This window comes from Motacilla alba, chromosome 2, assembly GCF_015832195.1.
Source record: "Motacilla alba alba isolate MOTALB_02 chromosome 2, Motacilla_alba_V1.0_pri, whole genome shotgun sequence".
Taxonomy (NCBI): domain Eukaryota; kingdom Metazoa; phylum Chordata; class Aves; order Passeriformes; family Motacillidae; genus Motacilla; species Motacilla alba.
In genome coordinates, this window is record NC_052017.1 from 46,924,010 (window position 1) to 46,949,257 (window position 25,248).

The 25,248-nt window shown below is 41.1% G+C and overlaps 1 protein-coding gene across 3 annotated transcripts in view; it reads right to left on the minus strand.

Moving 5' to 3' along the window:
- AOAH (acyloxyacyl hydrolase) overlaps positions 1-25,248 on the minus strand; it is a 74,237-nt gene that overhangs the window by 21,614 nt on the left and 27,375 nt on the right. For 2 of the 3 annotated variants that reach the window (XM_038127923.1, XM_038127920.1), the window contains exons 6-15: positions 24,469-24,528; positions 18,995-19,065; positions 17,615-17,696; positions 17,061-17,131; positions 16,508-16,556; positions 16,158-16,206; positions 14,950-15,044; positions 7,740-7,831; positions 5,686-5,768; positions 305-341 (exon numbers count right to left, since the gene is read on the minus strand). In XM_038127923.1, coding sequence (XP_037983851.1) covers positions 305-341; positions 5,686-5,768; positions 7,740-7,831; positions 14,950-15,044; positions 16,158-16,206; positions 16,508-16,556; positions 17,061-17,131; positions 17,615-17,696; positions 18,995-19,065; positions 24,469-24,528 — 689 coding nt within the window. The remainder of the gene's footprint in view (positions 1-304; positions 342-5,685; positions 5,769-7,739; positions 7,832-14,949; positions 15,045-16,157; positions 16,207-16,507; positions 16,557-17,060; positions 17,132-17,614; positions 17,697-18,994; positions 19,066-24,468; positions 24,529-25,248) is intronic. The other variant, XM_038127922.1, reaches the window with a different exon arrangement.

The following is a 25,248-nucleotide window of genomic DNA, read 5'->3' on the forward strand; positions in this document are numbered from 1 at the left end:
TTGGGAAGACTTAGTCTCTCCCCTAAAATCACTGGAAATGTTCCACTGGCTTAACAGAGCCAAGTTCAAGGCCCTAGAGATGATGATATCCACACTTAAACCCAGTTTTCTTATGTTTATTGTTATTTATACTAGAGAAGAAAGAGTCAGCACTTCAGAGCACACTGGTCAAGGGACGCTGTGCTTTTCAGAACATTCATGGATAATATAATCCTCACAGTGCTTTGCTTGTTTCTGTCAGAGGTAGAACTCCATCAGTGCTCCTGTACCTCAAGTTAGCTCTTGAATCCCATTAAGCACTCACCTTTTTATTAAAGAGAGGAGGTTTCCTGAAGAACCACCTGATCACACATAGGAGGAACAAGAGAAATAGTACAACATAGTTATAGTGACAAAAAACCCTGAATGCAAAACCAAACTACATTGCATATTTCCAAGAACACAGAAGCACTAAAAGTAAAAATGGAGCAACAAGTCATCTCTGTAACCTTTTTAGGTGTTGGCACTAAGAAGTAAAGCTATATCCAGGGACCTGCTGCTTTCTTATCTGAATTGCACACTTCAGCCTGTAGAAAATCAAATACTTTTAAGTGCAGGGTTATTTGGATCTGGCTTTTAATCCAGATCTGGCAGCTTCTTCCCATCTGTTGAACATAGTAGTCTCCTGTAAACCAGCCAACCTGACTTGTCAACAGTCGATCTATTTTAACTTTCCCTAAAAATTGCAAAGGGAACTGTTCTCACTCTTCTGAGAGAGTAAGTGTCTCACAGCTATACCACATTGGGACTGATTCAGGTCCTAAACATAGGCACCAAGTGCCATTTTTGACATCCCAGAGTATCCAAGACACCTGCAGCGGGGCTGGCAGATACATGACAAGATGCGTGAGAGATTGTGCACTTCTGGAGAGGCAGCTGGAGGTGGGAAAGATACCATAAAGCATCTCAAATAGCTGTAGACACCAGTGTTTGGGTTCCTGCACAGCTCTCCCCACAAGTGTCAGACTTAGAAAAAGTAGTATTAGGACAGCTGCACTCCTCCCAATAGGCTCTGCATTTCAATAGCAATTCACCCAAAGGGTTGGATGAAAATCTTTCCTCCTTGAGAAAAGGAGCTGGCTACACCTAAACATCTGTGAGCATCTGTAATATTTCATTTATGTCTTGAATGAGAAAAGCATTCCCATTCAGTAATGTTTTTGTGCATTAAACTTATTAGCAGGTCTTTAAAGGCTATGCATATTCATCCCAACCATCTCCAGCACACAAATCAAACTCCATCACCTGCAGTACAAGAGGGATAGCAAACAAGGAGCCAAAAAAGAATTTATGCTTTGGTCAAGATGAGACTATGTCTGTGATTGCAAGAAGCTCACCTCATAGCAAGGTAGAGAAACATAAACTTCAGAAAAGCAGGTCTTACAGGTCGTACTTGCTCTTATTTTTCAGTATTTTCACTCTCTCCTCTTTTTTCATTCCTTCTCCTCTTTTATTATCCTCCTCCTATTCTCAGCTCAACGCTTCCCTGATCTCTCTCTTCTCTTTTCTGCATTGTGCTTCTGAAGCTTGCTTTGAGGAGTAAATCCTGCCCTCCCTGCAGCTCTTGAGGGGAAACTTGTGGACAGAACATCATTAAATCCCTGCTGGACTGGTATGGGGGAAGAGATCTAAGATATAAACCCCTAAGGTAGCAATAATACACTTTGCATTTTAATAGTGATGCCTTTGTTATTGTCACTCACAGTGATGCCAACTGCATTTATCAAGGAATCCTTTATGTTTTAAATAATCCAGTTCTTCCAAGCTGAAAATGAATGTATCAATCTGCTGCTTCTCTCCTGGGGGTTGCTGATCCATTCAAAAATCCAGCCCTTCTATTGAGAAGCTCTTTTTAGCAGCCCCACAAAAACCTCAGAAACTATGGCTTGGAACATAACTACCAAAAGTTGAGTTCTTTTCTGTTTAATAGCCATTCTTTCAGTTAGAGCTGAACACCCTCTGTTTAAGCCATTCTTTCACAAGGCTCCCTGGACTGTGGCTGTAATTTTAGCATAAATAAACTAGTGGGACCTCTAGAAATTAAAATGTATTTACAAAAAAGCAATAAGCTGTTCTTGGGTATGTATTACCTCCACAAGCATAGGTAGTCATAAGCAGCTCAGTGGAAAGCATTAGCACAGTTACAAATCAAAACATCAAAAAAATGAACAGGTATTTTAGACAGGAGTTTTTATGGGTAAATGGAGTCTTCAAGGAAGATTTTGTGATATAGGATGAAATCTGTGATGAAAACATTTGAGAGAGAAAAGGAGACAAAGAAGCACAGTTCAATGTCCTTACACTGTTCTATGTCCTAGAATCTACTCCTGTATATTTCCTGTCCCCCTCTCTCTCTGTTGCTTTCCAAATATTCTCAGACTGGTGAGGTTTTTTTTCTAGTTTTGTTGAGAAATCAAGGTTGGGTTTGCTTCCAGTCGTGAGGGAAGGGTCCACCACCTCCAGAGGATAATGGGATTTTTTAAAAAGGGAAGGCAGAAATCCTGTTAGCATAGAGGCTGGGGAAGCCTTTCTCCACAGTGAAGATGCATGTCCTGAGAAGAGCAGTGGGGGAACGTCCCTTTGTGCTGAGTCTGACACAGTGCTGGTGCTTTTGGAGGGGAGCTGGACAGGAACATTGTTCTTGGTGCCTGGCTTGGCTTGCCATCCCTGGGCTCTAGCTCTTGGCTGCATATCTTCTCCGCCAGATCAGTATCCTTCCCTTGCACACATGTGGGGTTGTGAAGCATCATTTTCAGAGGCTGATATAGTTGTCCCAGGTGGGGTTAGGTCAGGCTGTTCAGCTGTTTGCTTTATTGACACTGAGGGTAGCTTTTTAAATCCTCCCATTCTGGGAAACTATTATACCAAATGAGGCAATAAAAGTGAACCTTTACAATGTAGTGTCAGTGTGATGATTTAGAGAAGATATCCTGAGATTCTTCTCTTACTGGTAATTTTTCCCTTTTTAAATTCACTTCTTAATTTTCTGCAGAGTCTTTTGCCATGACACAGGCTCACCTCTTTTTATATCCTGCAGGTGTCTGTAGTTTAAGTGGAAAGGGGATATGAGGAGAGAAAAATGAATGATGAACACAGTGAGAGATTATAAAAAAATCTACAAGGGAATTGGGAAAAGGAAGCACATGAAATACTGCTCCCATTAATGTAAAAAGAGCAGAGCAAGATGATTGGGGTATCAGGTACTGAGGCAAATTGGATATAAATGAGAAGAACTATTGGCCTAGTCATCCTTGACCACCTAGTTTGGCCCTTTTTAAGATTCTGTCTCACCAGAAAGCCCACCTGGAGGATGGCAATGATGGGAGCCACAACTCTAATGCCCTGCAACTTTCAGGCAAGAAAGTCAGAAGTGCCTGACTGATGACACCAAAGATGATGTAAAACAATTTCACAGGAGACTTAAAGCCTCAGGAGCACCATGTGTACCACAGGAAGGAGCAAGGCATAGGAGAGGCATTGCCAGTGTCATTGGTGCTGGCACCAGAGTGCAATTTTTAAGGTGAAAATGCCCACCTGAGTCTGGAAGTGATCTCTGCATCATGATACCTGTCTGTGCAACCTCTTCTGCCTGGTAAGATCACAGACTCACAGAATCACAGAATTTTTAAGGTTGAAAGCAACTTCTGGAGATCATCTGGTCCAACCCCCCTGCCAAGGCAGGGTGACCTGGAGCAGGTGACACAGGAACACATCCAGGTGGGGTTGGAATGTCTCCAGAGAGGGAGATTCTACACCCTCCCTGGGCAGCTGTTCAGTGCTCTGCCACCCTCAGTGTAAAGAAGTTCCTCCTTGTCTTGAAGTAAAACTTCTTGAATTTTATCTTATCGCAATTGCTCCTCATCCTGTTGCTGAGCACCACCAAAAGACTCCATCACTGTCCTCTTGGCACCTGCCTTAGAGATATTTATATGTATCTGTTTGTTGGAGGTGGAGGGCTGGGGCAGATCCTTTCTGATCCAAATTTTTTTCAGGAAATTCCAACCATTTAATAAGTTTCTAAGTAGTTCTAGAGACAGCAGGGCTTCTCATTTGTAGCCAGCATGAATCATCTGCTGGAAAGCAAGAACATCCCATATAGCCAAATTATCTACCCGAGGAAAATAAATTTTCCCAAGCTTCTGCAGCCAGTTTTCTGAAGCATGAAAATTAATTAAATACAATAGAAACAAAAAGGCATAATCACAGCATAATCAAGTGTCTTTTAAGCCTGCTGTTAGGGACATCAGCTAATCCAAGACACAAAAGCTAACATCATAAACTTCAATTTATAAGGAAGACTACTGTCACCCTTTCATACAACCCCTCTGACAACTCAGGATTTCTTGTTTGCCTTCATTCCTCTGGTTTAAGATTTTCACTCTTTGATAGCATTTTTTTTTAAATTTCCCTCCAAACAGTGGTAAGTTTAATGAAAACCCATGTTCTTGTACCAGAACTGTCCTTCAGTTTAAACCATTCTTCCCCCTCTGTGGTGTTTATGCCTCAAAGGAATTCAAAATGGCAATACCTTTTAATTAATGCTTTGCTCAAATGCCGTGTTATATCATTCCTTCAGAAATGTCCATTGCCCTAATCCTTCCCAAAATCCTTTCCCTGTGTCTCCATCAAGGTCAGTTCTCCTTAGATAAACGGGGCCAAAATCTGAGGTCTTATCAGGACTTGTATGAGGAAGGACTGTCTCCCTGTCTCTAGACAAAATGCCATGCATGATGCATCTTGCAACCTTCTTACTCTCTTTCCTCTTTTACCCTGCAGTCTTGATGGTTTCTTGGAATTTCTCTTTGCACCCCAATGGCCCTGCCCCTCCACCACCTCTGGCTGATGGGCCACTAGTTTACAGGGAAGTCACATCATTACTTCTGTCATGCATGTTTTGTACAATTTTGCAGCATGTACTTGCTGCAATTCCTGCCCCTGCTGTTGCCAAGCTCATCTAAATTATTCCTGTGTAAGGATGTGCCCCACTCCAGGATGGTTAATTTAGCATCATTCACAGAAGCCATCAAGCACGGACCTTGGTCTTTGCTCTAAGGTCACCACTCCAAATATTAAGCAGCATTAGCCTCAGGAGAGATGGAGGAGGGACACGGCTTTGCTCTCAAACCCACTGCTCTTCCCTGCTTAGCTGCTTCTCTACCCAATTCTTATTTCTTGTATTAATCTTCCTCTTCTTCACTGCACACTGGGGTACCATGCAAGACACTTTCCTTAATTCTAGGTAGATCAGGTCTTATATCCATATTACATCTATATATATATATATATATATATATATATATATATATATATATATATATATATATATATATGTTTTTAAATAGAAAGATGATGTGCCCCAGCCCCACAAAATAAATTAATCAAACCCCAACAGTGTAAAGTTTTGTTTATGTCTTTGATTACTTATTAAAAATCTTTTCTGGGATCACATTAAGATGCCAACTCCACTGGGTTAAGTAAGTGCTGAGTTAAATAGGTGCTCTTCTTTATTTTTCCATAAGAAATGCATGCAACTCAGAAGGGCCTTCTCTTTGTTTCTGACAGATGTTCATTAATGCAGCATCAATTATCAGCACTAGTAATGTCAAAAATAATAATAGTAAAAGAAGTTTAAAGAAGTTAACATACCATTTTGGGAAATGTTCTGCAAGTCTCTGTGATTACAGCGATTTCTCTTGCGTAAACGTAGATACAGAGAGTCTGTCCACCCTCTGAAATAAATTGAGAAAATGCAAACTGCTAAAGTCATATGATAATTATGAAAACACAGCTGATATTAAAAATGAAGTATGTTCTTGTCTCTGAAAAATTTAGTACCCCAGTTATGAACATGCTTCTGTTTCACCATCTCTCTCTTTTTGTGGCCATAAATCTTTTTAATCTTGAACAGGGTGGCCTAAAATAAGGCAAAGATACCTGCTCAGAAACTATAAACTGATGAAGAGTTTCTCTGACATTGTTCCATCCAGGAACAATGCTTTTATCCTGGTCTTTCAGATAAGGCATTTAAAAACCTTTTTGTTATACATCATTTATCAAAACAATTCTGTTGGTTGTTCACAAATTGACTTTTCAATTGGTTGTTATGGAACAGTAAGTAAAAGAGAAGAAATATTGGCAGGGCAATCATTTCCCAACATCATAAATCTCGGACAGATTAATCTGAAAACAGGTTACGCTTGGCTGTTATAAGTTCTCTCCTTTATTTTGCACTGCTGAGAGAAATGAAAAAAAAAACCAAAAACGAATGAAAAGGATAACAGCCCAGAGGGTGATGAAAAGATCAAGCTCCCAGCCATGAGTACACGGTCATTTCTATCTGGGCTGCAGCTGTTTGTTTATTTATTGTTTTTGGTTTTGTTTTTTTTTCTTTCGGGAGTGGAAGAGATTAAAAACTGAACACTGGACCAAGGCTTATCACTGACAACTTCAGGGGCAGTTCTAAACTCTGATCACTTGTGAGCTTCAGATTCTTTGGAGCCCAGACAAGTAGTGTGTACTGAGAGACTGGGCATTGTAACAGATTTTTAAACATCAGTTTTGCTATGGCTCTGATAGGGAAGGCTGCACAGACCTTTCCTGTTGGCTTGTCAATTAGTAAACTGCCTTAAAGCGATTCTGTGTGAATGTAGCTGAGGCTGAGAGCCTGGATTTTGCACAGGGAGAAAAAAAAGGAAACAAAAAGTCCAAGTATGTGGTGCAACAGATATTTTTTCTGGAAAAAAAATGTTATTGTGCCAGCTTTTAAATTCTGCCAGTAGAAAGCCTCTTCAGGCTTGACCTGTACTTGGTTTGGTATTCAGCTGTATTCCTGACTTATCCTAGACAGAAAAAATAAAAATTATCTGAAACTTAGGTCAGATCAGGCACTGGTTGATGATTGTATTCTACAGCTCTTGCAGGATTCAAAGGTTTTTAATGCTGGCCAGAGAGATTATTATTAAAAAGTTTGGTTGGTGCTTTTTTTATTTACGTATTTATTGATTTTTTAAATTTTTTATTTACCAGTTACAACTGCAGGCATTTCAAGGTGTTTTGTGTTTTGGACTTTGTATTCCTTCCCTTCTGGCAGGGAGTTTATTTTTTTCTATGCCTGCAACCTTCCCCATCCACATGAGCCAAACTAACACAGCAAATTAGGTCACAGACTCTTTCAAATTCGCCTTATGCTATTTCCCTCTAAATGTGTTAAAAAAAAAGAAAACCAACATGTGGGAGGGGGAGAAGAAAGGTTTCCCCCCAGTAGGGAACACTATGAAATAACCATGGGGATAGCCTTTATTCCACTGTTTTCATCAGCAAAAAAGGAAACATGAGGAAGAGAGGAAGATGATTAAAAAAAAACATAAGAAAAGAGAAAGGCTGATTTTGTTACCTCCAGCAATGCTCTCCTTCCCCGGAATTTTGTAAAAAAAATAGTTTCTCTTTTATTTCTTTGGGGTTTTTCTCCTTCTAAATTACTGGTTCTAAAACCTACCCTCAATTTCAGGAAGGCTTGCTTATATATTTAAAATATCTGTTAAAAACCCAAGACCCAGGGTTGATCTTGGTTTTAGAAAGAGCAGATGCAGAACTGATAAGTATTCTTCTCTTTCCTTTCAAGCAGTTTTGGGTTTTTTCCTTGCTGTGCTCTGAGAGACCTAGAGAGTTGCTGTGGCTTGGCCCCCTGTCTGTTGGCTTACCCAATGGTGGAATTGAGAAATCCAGTGATCTCCGAGAACTGGGGCCAGTCAAACTCATCACTGAAAGCCATGGGGAGATTAGCAAATGATTTCTGAAAGAGAAATTTTAAAATCAACCCGGTTTCACCCTCACAGATAAAATCCTCTTAGCAAATTTGAACACTTAGCCAGAGCATTAGCCAGGCAACAGCAATTTAAACTGGCATAGTAGTGGCAACTATGTATGCATATGCTTAAAAAGTTGGCTTTTGTAAGACAGGCATATGAAGAGATGGAGGAAGGAAAAGCAGAGGAGATATCTAAATTGCAGCTCTTGGTGCCATTTTTTCCTGAAGGAGTCCAAAACTCCTCCTTATGTGAGCAGGTACTGCAGGTGCAGACTCCCAAGGCAGCAGCTGATTGCTCCAGCGTCCATCCTGCCCAAAGGTGTGCCAGCCTTGGGCATGGGAAGAGATGGCAGCATGATGTCCCCAAAAAATATGGCAAAGGCATAATGTCAAATTCTCTCAAAGCTCCCCTGCCCTCTACAGCAGGATGAGCTGAGAACAACCAATCCCCTGAAAACCTCTGCCTGGTCCTCACTAAATTTTGGGGATGGCACTAAAGCAACAGAGTCAGAAATGCCTCTGATCATGGCAGGGACAAGGGAGAAAAACACATAATCTGACATAACCTTCCTGTGCAAATGCATGCATCCTTTACCCTTCTCTGCTTTGCTGATATTGGTCCCTAATGCTTTTTTACAGTGACTGCCCCTGTGAAAGCCTCCCTACAGATGCAAGCCATGTTGCACATTCAAAACACAGTGCCCTGTTCTTTCCCACTTTGTTTTCTGAAAGTCCCAAAAATCATTAAAGGTTAGGAAAATAGCCTTGATAAATTGTGCCACCTCAGAAGGACAGAACATGGAGTAAATTTCCAGCTTCTCCTAGTCTGGGGTACCCTTGCAAAGACAAATGTATAAATCCAGTGTGCTCATAAAGAGGAAAACTGCTGATGAAAAAGGTAATAACCAAAAGAAGGTCAAAACATAAAATCAGAGAACCTACAGGCTGGTTTAATCCATATAATTTATTAGCTTCATTTTCTCTTCAAGAAATTGTGGGGTTTCCTTAAGACCTCACTGCTATAAACAACAAGCAGGTGGGTAATTCTTTATCCAGGAGGGTCAGAGTAACAGAGGAGCTAGAGTACAGCTAAATCTTGTGCTCCCCATCAGGTTCTAATTCCAAGAAAATTGTTGTTTAGGTGAATGGGAGCTATACTTGAGGACATGGGTTGAGTATATGTCTAGGGGTTTTGACTGTAAGAGGATGGAGGGAGATGCAGGGAAAAGGGAGGAAAGGCAAGTACAGGGTGGGGGTTGTGGGGGACAGGAAGTCCTGAAGCCATGCTCTGAGCAGTCCAATGCACAGCAGGTGCCAGTTTAAAACATGTAACAGCACATTTGACCCACTTATAGTACATCTGCCTTAGTTACCAAGGTGAAAAGAGGCCTGTCTTCATCATCTTTCAGTTTGTTCTCTCCTTCTCACATGCACATATGTGTCCTTCTGTGTATGTGTACATACATATAAAAATAAAAAATATTCATTTTTTAGGGCTGCAGGGAAACTTCAAGTTTGCCTTCTTCAAATTTGTTAGTTTTGTGTGCAAACAAGGACTCAATACTTAATCCAAGGGCACAGCTATGAGCAGATGTGGAGGGATACAGCATAGCTTGGCCTTTTGCAATATTTTCCTCCTCGCAATTTGCATTAGAGGTGAGAGAAACAGTCACCTAGGACAGAAAAAACCCTGCAGATATGATCTCTTATAAGTGACACAAATATTAGATTATAAAAGAGATAAGAATTATGTAATATTTTTAAACAAATCGTTTTATGAACAGTTCTGTCGTTATTTCCCACTGGCACTCCAAAACAATATCTTCATTGGACAAGTCCCAGTAATTTTTAACTGTTTGGTTTTTTCCCCCTGCAAACTTGGCTTAAATATGAATTTGCCAGAACCTAATTGAGTTGCAAATTGATTTGAAGAGGAACGTTTGAGCCCAAAATTACAGTTGTATTTGAAAACTGGATATGCATTTGGCATTGACACTGTTCCAACAGAGCACTTAAGGGCCAGACTTTTGAAGATATTTCAGGTCCAAAGGGTGAAGATGAGTAGTTAATGGAAAATTCAGAAGAATGCTGAACCTTAAACTCTGCATTGATGTAGTTTGGAAAGTACAGCCTAACAGACTGTGTTGCTTAGTCTCAGATGCAAATGTGCCCCACTCTAGAGGTGCAACTGTGTTGACTTTTAGCATAAAACTCTCTTGAGCACAGGCTTGTTTAAATACCATTCTCTAGACTATTCTGGCTGAGAAACCTACTTCAGCCCACGTGCCAGATTTTAGCAGGGAATCAGTAGAAAATTATTCCAGCCTAGCTTCAAATGCCATATTTTAGCATCAAATGCTTTAGATAGGTGTCATTCCAGTGAACATCCTCCTCTCCTAGATGTGCCCTGCCTTGAAGCATGGGACAGCCAAAGCCATGGCTGATGCTAAACGCACACGTGCCAAGCTGTGCTTAAATGGAAGAAGGTTCAGGGTTGCTATGGCAAGAGATTTTCTAAATCAGAATACAAAAGGGCACTGGAAACCTAGTACTCATACAAACCTTTCCATCCTGGAAATCTTGAAATCATTGACGTATACCTGAATTTGAAGGAAAATTGGGTATTTCTTTCTATAATGATTTTAATGCTGTTCAAATCCTGGTGAGAGTATTAAGTACCACAGACAACTTTATTATTCTAAGTATACAAATAAGCAAACATTAAGCTTCTGATAAAATCCCAGCCTATCTTTTTAAAAAGCAAAAATTGCATTTTTGCTCTGTAAAGCTGCAAGGGACAGAGGTTCGAAATTAGCAAAACTATTATCTTATTTCCCACAAAATGAAATGTCTTAGTCATGACAATACAAGCTTGGAGAAGCCTGCCTGTATTTCACTGGATCTACAGGAATGCTAGATAATGTTTTCAAAAAGAATTTCACATATCAAACTTCTGATTTTTTCTAGTGGTGCAAAAAAAAAAAAAAAAAAAAAGTCAGTGGGATAAGTATTTGGGACATCCTGAATCCAGGATGAATTTAAAGAAATGATGAATTCTGCTAATTCTGCTAATAGGAAATAAATAAGATGAAACAGTTACCTTAATGATATCTGAGAACTGAGAACCCCTTGAGTTTGTGGGCAACTAGGTACCTACTGGACTATGGATAAATGTAGGATTTATTTTTCTCTTTATTCAGCAACAAAATAGAGGTCCAACAGTTTTAAACTGCATCTTTCCAGAAAGGGTATTATTTCCATCATATTTATAAATATAGTGCTTTTACCTCAAAATAAAAATGTCTCTAAAATGAGATATGAAAGTTGTTTCTATTCCAGACATACAACAGAAAAATGCTGTAATTAGTAGCTATTTGGAAGTCAATAGTAAGCAGATGGACAGAGCAGCAGGAACACAATATCCATCACTAGACATACTAGTGTTTTCAAAATTAGCCTTCTGCAAAAAAAATCTACCTCAAAAAACCCCTGAGTACTTCTTCTGTTTTGCTAGGCCTTCTAAAGTGTATGTCTACTGCATTTATACTCCATTTTTAGCATCCAGATTTTCAGGTTAAAGGGATGAACATTCAGCTCAATTCTTGCTGAAACTCTTAAAAGAAAAATCTGGCTAACCCAAGAGCAGTTGATAATCAGAAAGCCAAAATAAAATTGACTTGACCCCTTCTTACAGATGTATCATTCTCTTTGTGTAAGGCACCCGTGACTTCCCCTATATAGGAAAAAATGGTGGTTTTTTAGTTGTATTGTTTGTTTGATTTTTTGTTTCAACTGGAGAAATAGCATGCCCAAGCTGCAGTTTTCAAAGATGTTTCCACCTTATAATGGCTGTTTCCCACACCGAGTAATGCCTCCATGTGCTCTTTCTGGGAAGAACATACTCTGAGAGGGATGCTGTCTATGTGACTGGTTCCTAGGTAAAGGCTTTGGAAATAGCGCTGGAAAACAAGAGTGCCCCCTCTGATATCTAGCATGCCAGAGGACTTGATGTGGGAAAAGTGAGTGATATAACTTGATGCATCCCGTACAACATGAGACATGTAACAGAAGCAGTCCCCCTGCACCAGATTACACTGGGGGTTATGACCCTTACAGGGCAAAGCTAAGAGGGCAGGAAATCCAAAATCCAATGTATAGCATCTTCCCCACAATGCTCTTCAAGTCAATGGCATCAACATACGAATTCCAAAGCTGTTCGGCCCAAATCTTATCTTGTCACCTCTGTGCTGAATATTCAGCTACCCAGACAATATCCTGAGTGAATTTCTCATTCACATCCTTTTTCTTTTCGTACTCATCATAGCCTCTCCTTTGCAAGGTGGACTACGTGCAGCAAAATCAGGGAAAACAACCATTCTGCAGAGCCTCTTAATGAAATACTCAGCATCTCTCCTAAAAAATTATTTCCTCACCTAATTAACTTTAAAACTGAAATTAACAGCTGCCACTGATGTGGTGCTGATTAGCAGATGGGCCCACAGCATTGTTACCAAGTGTAAATTTTACTTTACACCTGTATATATAAACACTTGTCTATGTAAACAATAAAAGGATAAATATAAACACAAAATATGTGAAATATAGAAAGCATATATAGTGAATATGTAAAAACATAGAAAAATATTAAAGTAATAAAATAATCCACAGAATAAATCTAAATTAACAGGCACAACATTTTTTCCTGTACACATGATAAAAAATCTGGACAGGGTAGGGGTGAAGAAATGGTATTTGAAATTCCATGTAGAGGTTTGAGGTTCTATTGAAATGAAAATTAAAGCTTTGAACTTACTCTAGTATTGACTGTGGATAAAACCATTTGACAAACTAATACTTTTACGTGTTTTATCAAAGAAATTTTGGCAGAATCAAAGCCAAGTGTCTTGAGTTAGACAGCACAAGGGAATAGCAGGTACACAAAGATGATGCCTTTTCCTCTCTTCTCCAAGGCCTAACTTCAAATTCTTGCTGTGGTCCCAGATTAAAGATGCTTCCTGTAAGATTAGGACATAGACTCTCTGCACTCTCTCTGGTCACAGAACCATCTCTGGATGTGCTTCAAAATTCTCCTTGAGGGAAGCCTTGCACTGAAAAATCATTGAAGCTAGTTAATTTGTTAACTAAGTCTAGAGATGAAGGATATTTTCCAGTGGGCTTTAATACAACACAAGAGACAGCAGTATTGCACCTTCACTACCCCAAGGCAGTTAAATTGCTGCTGTTGACATCCTTCACAGAGAAAGCAAGACACAAAGGACAAGGAAAAGGAAGAGGCAGTGATCAAGTCTGAATTAGTTCAGAAATGGTATTGCTAGTGCTTTTATGCTCAGGTGACAGCTTTCACACTCATGGTGAGCTTCAAATTAAATAACCTTTTACTTTTGCTAGAGTTTAATCACCGATAATAGTTTTTATACAACTGAGATCTCTGTATGTCTGCATTCATATTTAACTGATGTATTTTTGCCAGGTTGGTAGGAAAGCTTGGAAATAGTCCTAGAAAAAAACATGTTGTTTCCTATCCCAAACCTCACATTTATTTTTTGGGCTTTACACAGAGTGCACCAATTCCCTCCCCATGCAAGCTGCTCTGCACTCATCAGACAGTAACAAAGAGCCTCCAAAACTCACTTTTGTAATCTCTACTCCAGCTCCCAACGCTGAAGCTTGCTTTGGCATGCTATTAGCAGACCTTGATCCATCCAGCTGGTGGATCAACAAGTTTCAAGCAAGAGAAATTCATTCTAAATCTTCATTACAATGATAATAAAATGCTGACATAGTCTAAAACTGGTCTTGCCTACATGGCTTTACTACCAGCCTTACTGTCAGAATCATCCTTGCCATCAGTATTATGATCATCTCTATTAGATGAGATAATCTCAATTATCATTAGGGGTAATTTATTATGTTCCTCATCAGCTCTGTCATCAGTGTCATTCGTCTAATTGTTGTTCATAAGCATTTAACAAAGAAAAACAATGGCTAATCTGCAACATTTAAATCAGCTCTGGGAGCAGAAGTGGAAAAAAACCCTCAGACCTCCCACAGCATTGCAACTACTAACAGTCCGGGAAAAGAATTGTTCTCCAGAAAATGTCTGTAACCTTGTTCTACAGACACCAGTGGATGTGTAGAAGGTTTTCATCAGGAAGGGTGGGCAATGATGATCTATCTGCTCACCCCTGTGCAACAGACTCTTGTGCAGAGAAGGACAAAGTACAGTCCTCCCTGGCTAGAGACTGATAGGATAGGAAACAACAGTGAAGGTTGGGAACATACCTGCACATTTATCTCCAGCCCATAATTGCAGTTTGCTGGAATTATGTTTTTCTCTCAATTATTTCATTACATGCCAGTGAACTGCAACAGGCTCAGTATAGTTCACAGTCAGGTGCATTTTGTTGTTTTTTGAAAATAGGAAATGCTGGGATACCACCCAAGGGTAGACATCAGTGTGGCAGTGATATTTTATGGTCACAGGAACTCTTCCCTTAAGGACAAATCTATTATAAATACTTGGATGACCCTCAAACACCTGCGAATGCATTTGTTCAACAATCCTCAAAAGCAGAACACTGGAGTTATGAGACCTATTTCGATTATGCCACAGGATGAGGGAAAACAATCCAGGGCATGTCATTTCAAAGATGCCTAAAGCAGAAATCCCCCGAGTGTCAGCAGGGTCACTTCTGCAAACACTCTCACAGCAATGAGCCATCCCAAGCAGGCTGCTAATGGCAGGTCTGATCCCACAGACAGCACAGGTCTCCTTGAGCCGCAGGCACGTGCGTGGGAAGCCAGATGTCCTGGTTTGTGTCTCTGGCACAGCACCGGGACACTGCAGCCAAACTCTTCCCTGACCCAATTGCACAGATGCCAGAGGAGCGGCAGTAGCACAGGGCTGTGCTTTTTTATCTTCATAGGAGCAGATGCGGGAGGGGACTGATACACGTGAGACCATAACTACAAATTCCAGTGCAGTGAAGCATTTTGCACTTGTTTCCCCTTGGCAACCTGCAGCACAGCAGAGAAAGCAAATGGCAATCAGTGGTTTTGGCAAGCTGAACGTGATTCCTCACCGCTGACATCTGTGTGACGGTCATCCACTCGGGAGGGATGTGGAAGTGAGCACCGGCCGAGTCTCCCAGGAGCACAACCCCTCTGGAGTCTGCACCTGATGGATGCATTTTGTTAGTCACATGGGCAGAAAGAGCAAACTGAAACCCAGCTTGGAGAGTGCTTAAACAGGAACAGCAGTAGCAGCTGATGGAGTCACAGGGTGACTGACTACATCACTCTTCACAGGGCTTAAATGTTCAGACACTGCAATAGGATTTTCACTCCATCTGCAGCAGAAACCGTCTAATGCATTTGCCAACAGCCCTAGAGAAACGACTGGGGACTGGGCATGAAAAACAGCGGGAGGTCTTGCTAATCGGAAAAGAATCCTGTATTCACATTGTGTGTTATTTCAGAGGTTCTGCTGTGCAGACAGTGTTTATTTTTACTATCCATAGATTATGCATTTAAAAGTACTAAAACATTTAGGGAAATCGGATTACTCAGAAAATTGTTCAAAGCTCCTTATAACAGAACTGGGTGGTGGATGTGCTACTCATATGAGTATTTCTGCTAGAACAATCTGTCTGGTTTATAATTAATGTCACTTAACATTTGTAGATTAGCCTTTCATCTAAAAATGTTGAGGAGTCTTGCCAGGCAATGGTTCATCCCCAGGATACTGATTTCAGTGTGAGGTGAGGTGAGTGGCAACTGCAGTCACTGCTGGTTTGTGAGGCTTTTATTTGTGCAGTGTGGGCCCACAGGCACCCACCCACATCATGGTCAGGGAGATCAGCTGATGCCATCACTTCACCCTTTTAAGGCCTTATCTGGAAAAAAATGTATGTATTTATGGCAAGAGGTAAAACTGGACAAATGCAAATGTTAAGCTGCTTCCCTAAATCTCAAAGCCATTACTCTGGGTTAGTTTTCAGGCACCAGAGAAGATGCAGAGCTGACATCTCAGTTTGCTGCTGTCCCCAATCTGTGTATTCAGTTTCGTTACCGAGCTGACTTTTAAGGGGAAATTACCAGCAGCCTGTGTTTTACAAGTTTCATCTTTACCCATCCTCAAGATCAAAATAACTCAAAAATTTTGCTTTTCTCATGATGCTATAAAGCTTATTGTCTTTCCCTTGCCTTGTGAATGTGCCAATATTGAAATATTTATAAAATTAATACATAAGTGGTTTCTTGGTTTCTTGTATTGATTCTAATGATTTACCTTTGCAGAACTTCTCCTCATAGGGAATTCCATCTTTTGGATCCACACCCTGTTGGAGAAGAGAAAGGGTAGATAGCAGTACCTATCTAGCACCTGAAGAATGGCAGTGCAAAACAGAGGCTGAGAATTTAGTTATTCTTGAATGTATGCCTGCAGGAGGCACTGCATCATAATAATGATGCAGTGACATTATTTTAATAAGTATATTAATTTAATATTTTAATTACCATTATTTTAATAAGCTATAATTTAAATAATCCAAAGCATCGATAAACAAACTTAATATCAGCTAATAAAACCAAAGAGGACAAAAGAGAAGCAGCAATCAGGAAGCAACATCATTTACTTACCCATATGCCATTGCAGTTAGAGTCACTTTTTGCATCCCAATTATCAGGACTAAAATGGAGAAACAAAAGGATAAGAAATGTTACCAAAAAATTGGGAAATCAGATCTCAAGTGCCATTTTTCACCAAAATTAAAAAGGAATTAGAAATTCCTTCGTGCATGGACGGGTGGGGTTTTTCCCCCTTTGGATCTAGGAGAGGCAATTTTTCCCGGCAAAATGCAAATGCAAAATGCAACATTAATTTAAAGGTAATACTGGAAGTTGCTGACTAAAACTTATTGTTTTAGTCAGTGGCACAGTTCCCCTCCCCACCTCTGGCATGTCTGACCAATTTTAACTGCAGATCCTTTAGAGAAAGGAAAGAAATATGTGCACCCCCTCTGCAAAGCAGTCCCATCCCTGGTCTTGAACATCCCCTCTTGTCTCCCTCACAGTGAAGTCAAGCAACAAGCAGTGATGTACTGTCTAAGAGTATGGTCACAACAAAATCTGGAGCTCATTCTTCTCGAAGCCACAGTTAATAAGAAGCCTTTAAAACAATGAAAATCTTTACCGCCTGCCAGGGTACACGGTTGTGTTTTTGTCGTTGCAGTCTCTGCCTCGCCAGTGATAGCCCCTCAACGTCTAAAGGCCAGGAGAAACATGCAGGTAGGACAGCCATTATTACTCTTGCACTTCTAATTTAAAATATCTAAAATGAGAATCTAACTCAAGGTGTAGGAATATAAACCCAGTAAACACATTTGTATTCCAGAGTCCCTTTGCTAAGCTTTAATAAGTGACACCTTGCATGCTTTGCTGCAGAAATAAGACAAGTTGCCAATTTATTTTTTTTTGTTTAATATGACTTTACTTCACCTCTTATTAATTCAGTAAACAACCACTCAGCAGCAGAGCCATTTGCTTCTGCAGGGAGCACAGCTTTATGTGTGCATTTCCCCAGGTGGCACACATAAATGATTGCTTTTTCATCCAGGAAAAAACCCAACATTTTATGACAAAAAAACCTTCCATTCATTTTATTCCTATTTTCACATGAATGGATAAGGCTTTGCAGAAAGTAGGAGGAATCCCAGAGACATCGTCATTATCAAGGGATTACTGTACCAAAGAAAAGGCTTTGCTTACTGGGAAGGTACTAAATTTATCTCCATCAAAATCTTCAAAAGGCAGTTTATTTCTTAGAACACTGTAAAAAACAAAAAACAAAACCCAAAGTGTTAACATATGGAAGGGAATCTATTAGGAAAATAAAAAACACAGCGAAGTGTACAGAACAGATAATAACTGGCATGATATTCACTGCTCTGTATTCAGTTGTGCCTCTCTGCTTGTACTTCAGCAAAGTGATCCTGCCCAAAAGGGTAAATTCTGTATTTCAATATCCACTGACTGAGCTCTGGAGAGGAGGCTGATGGACTCCTGTATGTCTTCAATGTCAAACCTGCAGTCTCTAAAAAAACCTGGGACGACAAATCTGTGGTAAAAATTTGTTTTTTTTCTTTTTTTTGGTCAGTTGGTTTTGTTTTGTTTTGTTTTTAGCTACAGAAAGAGGAAAGTAAAAACCCAAAAACAATGAGGGAGAGAGAGTGCATGAGGGAGAGATCAGAAAATCTGAGTTGAATATGTGCAATCCAACATACGGTACACAATTCAATTCCCTTCCACTGTCTGAACTCACAGGGCTCAAACTCAGCTTATGCATCCTGACTAACATTTCAAAAGACACTTGCAAGATTTTTCATGTCACTCAACCCATTCCAAATAAACTCCTGATATTTGCAATTTCAGTTAAATGAGCAGAAATAGGTGAGCAAGTTAGTCTTGGCACTTGAATCAGTAAAATATACAGCTGATAATCCAGATTTATTCTTAGACCTGCCCGAGTATTCCTCCAAGTCATAGGAGTACATTGACAAATACACTTTACGAGTAATTGCCCAGCTCATTTCCCTGGCCTTTCTTAGGAACTGACTCAAAGTCAGCACTGTCATGAGTTGTTTTTCCTGGATGCCTTCCACCCGACTTTCTTAAACATCTTGGGATTGTTCTATGCTTCACAACTGACATTAAATTTGGGTTCCTCACAGAGTTATGCAGGTGCTGGTGGCCTTCCTGCACTGAGACATGGGCACCACAACTGGGTTAACAAATGAAGTGAAGAAGTTTCTTGGGCTCAGAAATACCCAGGAGAAAGGTGGCTTCCTCTTGGAGATGTCACATCTGTGAGAGTGTCACATATTTGAGCTCTGGGATGTGCTCAAATTGAGCAAATTGTTTAAGCGCTAAAACAACCACAAGGATCCCTGTGAAGAATATTACTTAACTGTACTCTGTGCAGGCTCCTTTTGTACTACATAGACAGTGGTTTTATAAAGGAAACCAACACAAGTAAATATGGGAAGCTTTGTTAGCTAAGGATGACTTTTGAAAGAAGCAAATTTACCATGTTCTGTTTCTGGTTAAGGACTGAAAATGTATACATACTATTTAATCTTCTCACACAGGTTAGCCAGAAGAGGAAATGCACATACACTTGAGAACCCCATGAAGCTTTTCTGGAGAGGAAGAAAAATAAAAGTGGATGGATGCATTAGTTCACAGAGGTGGTGTAGCTTGGAATATTCAGCGTCAGTAAATTACAAAACTTAATCATGTATTTTCTGCCTAGAAACATCCAAAAATTCCAATGATGCCAATAAGGATGCTACATGCCAGAGGATTTAGATCTGACACAGCAGTCAAGGATTAAGGCAAAGCATTTTACAAACCAAATATTCTTGCTTTCAAAGACCTGTAAAACTCAAAAAGGAAAGAAAAAGTTCCTGTCCTCTCTCATGTAACCAATTTTTTTTTTTTTCATTCTTTGTAAAAATTACTGTTCTCATGTTTGGTAAACGTGGTGGCACCTGACACAGTGTAAAACTAATGAAAGCCACAACTTGGAGCCATGAGTCTGGTTTCTACATGCCGAAGGCCAGGGACAACTCTAAGAAGAGGAGAAATGAGAGGATCCAGACTGTGCACAGAATACCCTTGATTTTTTTTAAATGAGATTTTTACCTGGAAATCTAGATTTTATCTTGGCCAAACCTGTAAGATGTAAAAGACAGCTGCTGCTAGAAAAACTCTTTCAACATTAGTAGGCCATAGCCTTGGGGCAATCCAGTTGATGCTCCAGGTAGCCAGAAAGCTTCAGAAGCTGAAAGAAACCTTCCTAATGAATTGTGTTGCATGGGCAATTAATCCCACAAAGAAGCTGCCCATGTGGCTTCACTGTAAGTTCAGCTGGTCTTGAAACACTGAGGGTGCTCAAGTAGTCTCTAAATGCAGAGAGCTAATTGATGCACAGCCCAGTTCTCTGTATTCACTCAGGCTACATTTCCCATGTAAATATGGAGCAGATGGACATACTCACAACTTTATGCAAAGAAGGGTAATTGTTTATACAGACATAGCACTTGAAAGCTCTGTCCTTGGACCAACTGCCTTCTGTTACATACTTTATATACACAGAAAAAAAAGAGTAAGGTAGTCTTTAACCTAATGATATTGCAACCCATGCCCATCATGAAACAGGAAGTAAAGCTTGGATGCAGCTCAGTAGAGGCCAGTGGAAGGTTATTACACATCATGTGGGTCTATAACTCCAGTGTACACAGCTCTTAGTGACAAAGGAGAACTTGGATGCAGCACAGCAAGGCAGTGAGGCCAAGGAGCGTAGGGCATTGCCTTGCAGCTCCAGGGAAGGTGTTTGCTTGGACAGGTAACAAGGGGCAATGGAAATAAGCGTCTCAGGCTGCCCAGAGCAGGAGGAGGTCAGGCACAGAAATATGCCAAAGCCAGGATCTCGGGATGGAGAGGAGAACTGGGCTAGTAGAGAGGGGACAGAGCCTGTAGTACAAAGATTGCAGCCAACATTTGTGCTGGTGGCTGAAGGGACCGTGCAGCAAGGTGAAGATGAAAAAGAATGGTAACTTTTTCAGGGACCACTGAAAAGGAGGAGGAGGAGAGATCTGCAGTGGAGTAGGAGCTGTAATAGTGCACTTTCTGAAGAAGGCAAAAATGAAATCAAGCAGAAAAGAAAAAGGAAGGTCAAGGAGACAAGAAACCTGAAAAAAAGCCACCAATTAACCTTCTTCAGTTCTGTCCAACACACTCAAATGACAAACCTTTTTCACACTAGCTTGGAGGGGTAGGAGGTAGTGGTGAAGTGAAAGGTGAAAACAGAACACAACCACAAAAGAAGTGGGAAGAAAAAGCTAAAAGCAGCCAAGGAAATGGGGCCTTTCCTTAGGCTGAACAACCAACCTGGTCCCACTGCTGCAGCTCCAGTTCCCTTCTGCGCTCCCCCGTCCCTCTGCACCTCTACGGTCAAGCTATTGGCTGCCTTAGGCCTGTGTCCTGCAGCACTGGCTGGGACACAGGCCTCCTTTTTGCTCTGTGTGTATGGTCAGGTGGGCAGAGAGCATGAGAGGTGCACAGGATGCCAGCTTTTCCCAAAGAGATTTACAAACCTATGTACTCTTCCTGGAAAGAGGAAAGAAATAATTTCCACACCATCGCCCCCCCCCCCCCCCCCCCCCCCCCCCCCGCCTCCTTCATGCAGGACTAATCCTGCCAACAGAAGCACCAGAGATGCTTTAAGCCTTCCATCAGGCTAAGATTTAAAGGGTCTTCATGAGCTGTCAGCTTTTCACTTCAGCCTAAGCCACAGTATGCAAAGCCTTTGAAGTTAAGGCACCTGGAGTCTGAACTGCACCAGAAAGACAAACTACAGGGCTTGCAAAAAATAAGTACATAAGTAAAACCTTCTTTTATTCCGCTCACAGGCTGTGCTAAAAGTTTACCCTTTGCTGTAAACAGAATAAAATCTTTCCTGTCTTTTTCTCAGCTAGTCTTTTGAAAAATCTTACTGACTGGCACTCCGTTGATTTGAAAGGAAGCTTATCCTGCAGTCCCAAAGACTGCCCAACTTTGGTGGCAGTGGATACATGATGATAGTCTGTCAATGCTGTTACTGAGGACCAACTGCAGCAGCATTGCGAAGCCCAGCAGCCTCTGGCTCCACAGCCTTTGTATTGCTACAGCAGGTGGGACAGTGAGATCTGGAGGTAATGTTTTAGCTCTGCTTGGCATTGTGCAGGAGAGTGGCTCATCTGGTCTTTGAGGCTGTCTTGGGCTACTCTGAAAAGGCAAGGAATACAGGTATAAAAAAGGAGAGAATATTTGTGTGAACAGGCACTATTGGGTCCTTCCCAGCAGAGATGGGCCACAACAGCAGCATGAGTTGTTGACAGAAGATGGACTACTTGCCCCTGTGTAACATGGGTGAGTGGGCAGGAGACCAGCTTATGTCCTTCCCTGCCTGTCAGCTCGTTTTGGGCTCCCTCCATGGCTTCCCACTTGTCCCACTGCCAGGCTGTGACTTGCAGGGACCTTGTAGTCATGACAGGACTGTAAAAATGGTGCCTGTTCTCATTAAATGCCAGAACTCTAATCACCATTCTTTTATTGTTGTTGCTCCAAGATGCCCCTTAGTATCTTCTCCACCCACAAGAAGAGTTAATGCTAGAGGTGCTCACAGTGATTGATAACACTAATATCCTATTCATTGCCTGTTAACATTCCCTAATGACATTTCTGTAATTATTTTAATTGGTTTTACTAAAAAGAATAACAATGAGCCCCTAATGCTTGTTGGTGTTTGGCTTAAGCCAGTGCCTTACAGATGGCTCACTCCTTTTAATGAACGGAGACATTTATTTGAATTTTTTGGAGTTGTAGCTGCTTTCACTGCATCTCTACATCTGCTGATTACCTTTTCTTTTTTCCAAACTCATAATGATCCTAAGAAATTCCAAGTAAATGTGAAATCCTGGGATTCAGATGGATCTCCCATTCTCATTACAACAGCCATCATAACATCTCTTTATTTGTGCACAGTCGCACACAGCTGCCATGCCAAGATGGGGACAGTTAACTTGCAAGAACTTCTTCAAAAGGCTTTCCCCAAACATAAAGTGCAGCAAAAGCAACCAAAACAGCAGATATGGGAAGAATTCACAGATCTAATTTGACTTTTTGGTTTAGCATGAGCCAGAGCATGAAAGAGTCCAGATGAATGTTTTTCTTTCTTCACTGATACTTATGCAGGGATGTCCTACCACAGCTGGGGTGTTTCTGGCTCCTCACCCACACATTTAGCCAGGTAATCTTCTCCCCAGGCAGTGAGAGCTCCTCAGCTCTCACTAAGGTGTATCTGCCTGTGCAGGGAGGATCATGATTTGGGAGCACTGAGACTGTGCAGGTGATTTCCTTACTCTTTCATCACATGCTGCTGCTCTGGGATACATGGCTTATGCAAGCATGATTCCCACTGTGCTCCTTCCTAGAGATTCTCTTTTTTGTTTCTTACTGCATTGTTTTTCTGGGTCTGAAAATAACTTCAGTATGGGAGAATGGGAAATTGCAAGCTGAAGTAATGCCTCTAGAAATGTTATTTTCTATTTTCCAGGTTGAAAATAAGTTTCAGCCAGGGTCATTCAGCCAGGAAGCACACTAGGAATAGCTGCAGGAGAGGCCCAAGCAAGCATATGATATGTGTTTTAATTTGAGCTGACCTTGCATTGTGCAGGAGGTTTGGAAATACATTGAAACCCAACTGTGACCTTTCTGCTTCCAGTCTGTTTGTCCTTCCCACTGGCAAATTGGCAGCTAGGAGCAGGAAGGGGCCAAGGGCCAATGGAGATTGAGAGAGGTATCGGGGCATTGAGCAGTTTTGAGGATACGCAAGAGGAAAGGCAAAATAGGGGAGCCTATTGCACCCAAAGATTGATGCCAACCATGCCACCCTACTCAGGACAGCCTGAAAGGATGTGGCACACCCATCCCAAGAAAGTGGGACGTGGCTGGCCATGTGAGGGACTCTACCCAATATGCCAAGGGTACAGCACATGCAAGGAAGCAAAGGAATTTTATCCCACAGGGCAGCACTCCTGTGCCAGTTCCTCTCCAGCCTCGTGCCTGCACCCTATCTCCAGCTCACAGAGAGGACCTCTTGACTCAGAGCATCTTGTTACAGGTGTTAATGTGGGAATTTGCTCCAGGGAAAGAAAAATTAAACTTTCATGTAATTTGAGCAGAAATTTCAGGCCATCAGTAGCACAGCAGCGAATAGGAAGGGAAATGAGTAAGAGATCCTGCTGGTTGCTGTTCTGTGGGAGCTGAGGCCCGTCTCTCCTGCACTTTGTTTATTTTCCTGGCTTGGTAATTTGGCAATTGCCCAAAGGCTAATTAGGCACCTCAATTTTCACTTTTGTGACTAGCATCACAGTAAGGATTCAGAAATAAGCAATATAAATAATTTCTTCACAAACACTTAAAGCACTTCCTCTGCATTAAATGACTTAACTGGAAGCAAACTCTAGGGCTGAACTGACTCAGCTAAGTGAACCTAGCAGAATAAAAGACGCTACACTTCTCTGCTACCCTTTAGAGATCCTCTACAAATCTGAGAACTGTTGGAGGCAGAAAGATTTCAAATCCCATTTTTTAAATTTTAGAGGCAAAAGCAGAAACTCATAAATACAGAAAAATATGCAGAATTTGCATTCAGGCCATTGCTTGAGTTCCAGACAGCCCTAAAGTGCAGTTGCTCTGCTCTGAGGCAATGGGTCAGTTCATAAGCATGAACTGACAATGGGTCACTTACATACAGCTACAAGGTAGCTGCATTTTTCATTATTTTTATGCTCTCCCCATACTTTCATATTTTTCCTTTATTTCTCCCTCTCTTCCAGTGTCACCTGATAGAGCAGATCCTGTATCAAGGAGGAGTGAGTCAGCATCCAATTCAATGCTAATCAGGAGGATTCACAGTCAGACAAAAACAAACAAGGACTCACTCCTGATAAAATGCCAGTACAGAGTAAAACACCCTAATGCCATCGATTTCTTACCAAGTCCTTGGAAGTCTTCATAATTCTTTTTGCTTTTCGTATTGCAACACTCAGTCCCACCTAGGAGAGCAAGAACAAAATGAAAAACAACCAGATCAGCCTCACAGTATCCTACCAACTTTTCCCTCCATTTCCTACCATTTTTTTCTATTTTAATATCAGTCCCAGCACAGAAATGATGTATGAGTCCACGAACTCCTCATCAGTTACTTTTTATTGGACTAACAATCAATTATCCAGTCACCTTCTATGAAAGTCCAGTAGCAAGAGTTCATTTATTTTGCTCCAGGGCATCATTTATTTCCCAAGGAAAAGTCCAGATCAGCTGAAGAGCTGAAATTCATATCCTGACTGCACTGCGTGAGGTGCAGAGGACATACTTTAGTGACTCCTCCTGAAGGAAAACTCATCCATTAAAAGGCTAAAAGAGCGTTACTCATGTAACATCAGTCTGACTTGCTGGGGAGGGTATAGAGGAAATATTTGCTCTTGCATGGATAAGGGTTATACTCAGCTGAGGTTCATCCCGGCAGGGGAACGTGGCATGCAGGAAGGTACAAAGCAGGGAACAGAGTTTGGAAGGAAAATCCCCTGCTTAGGATCCAGGAAGGTTAGCTTTTTATTCTGGAAATACCTGCCCTGGAGAGCAAGTTCTTGCTGACAGTGGCAAGATAGTTTTTCTGGTGGGTCCATGCCAACTTGCGCTGAAGAGGCATTTTGGGATACCCCCACACTGTGGATTCTTATCCTACATAGAAAGAAGGCGTAGGAGAACCATTC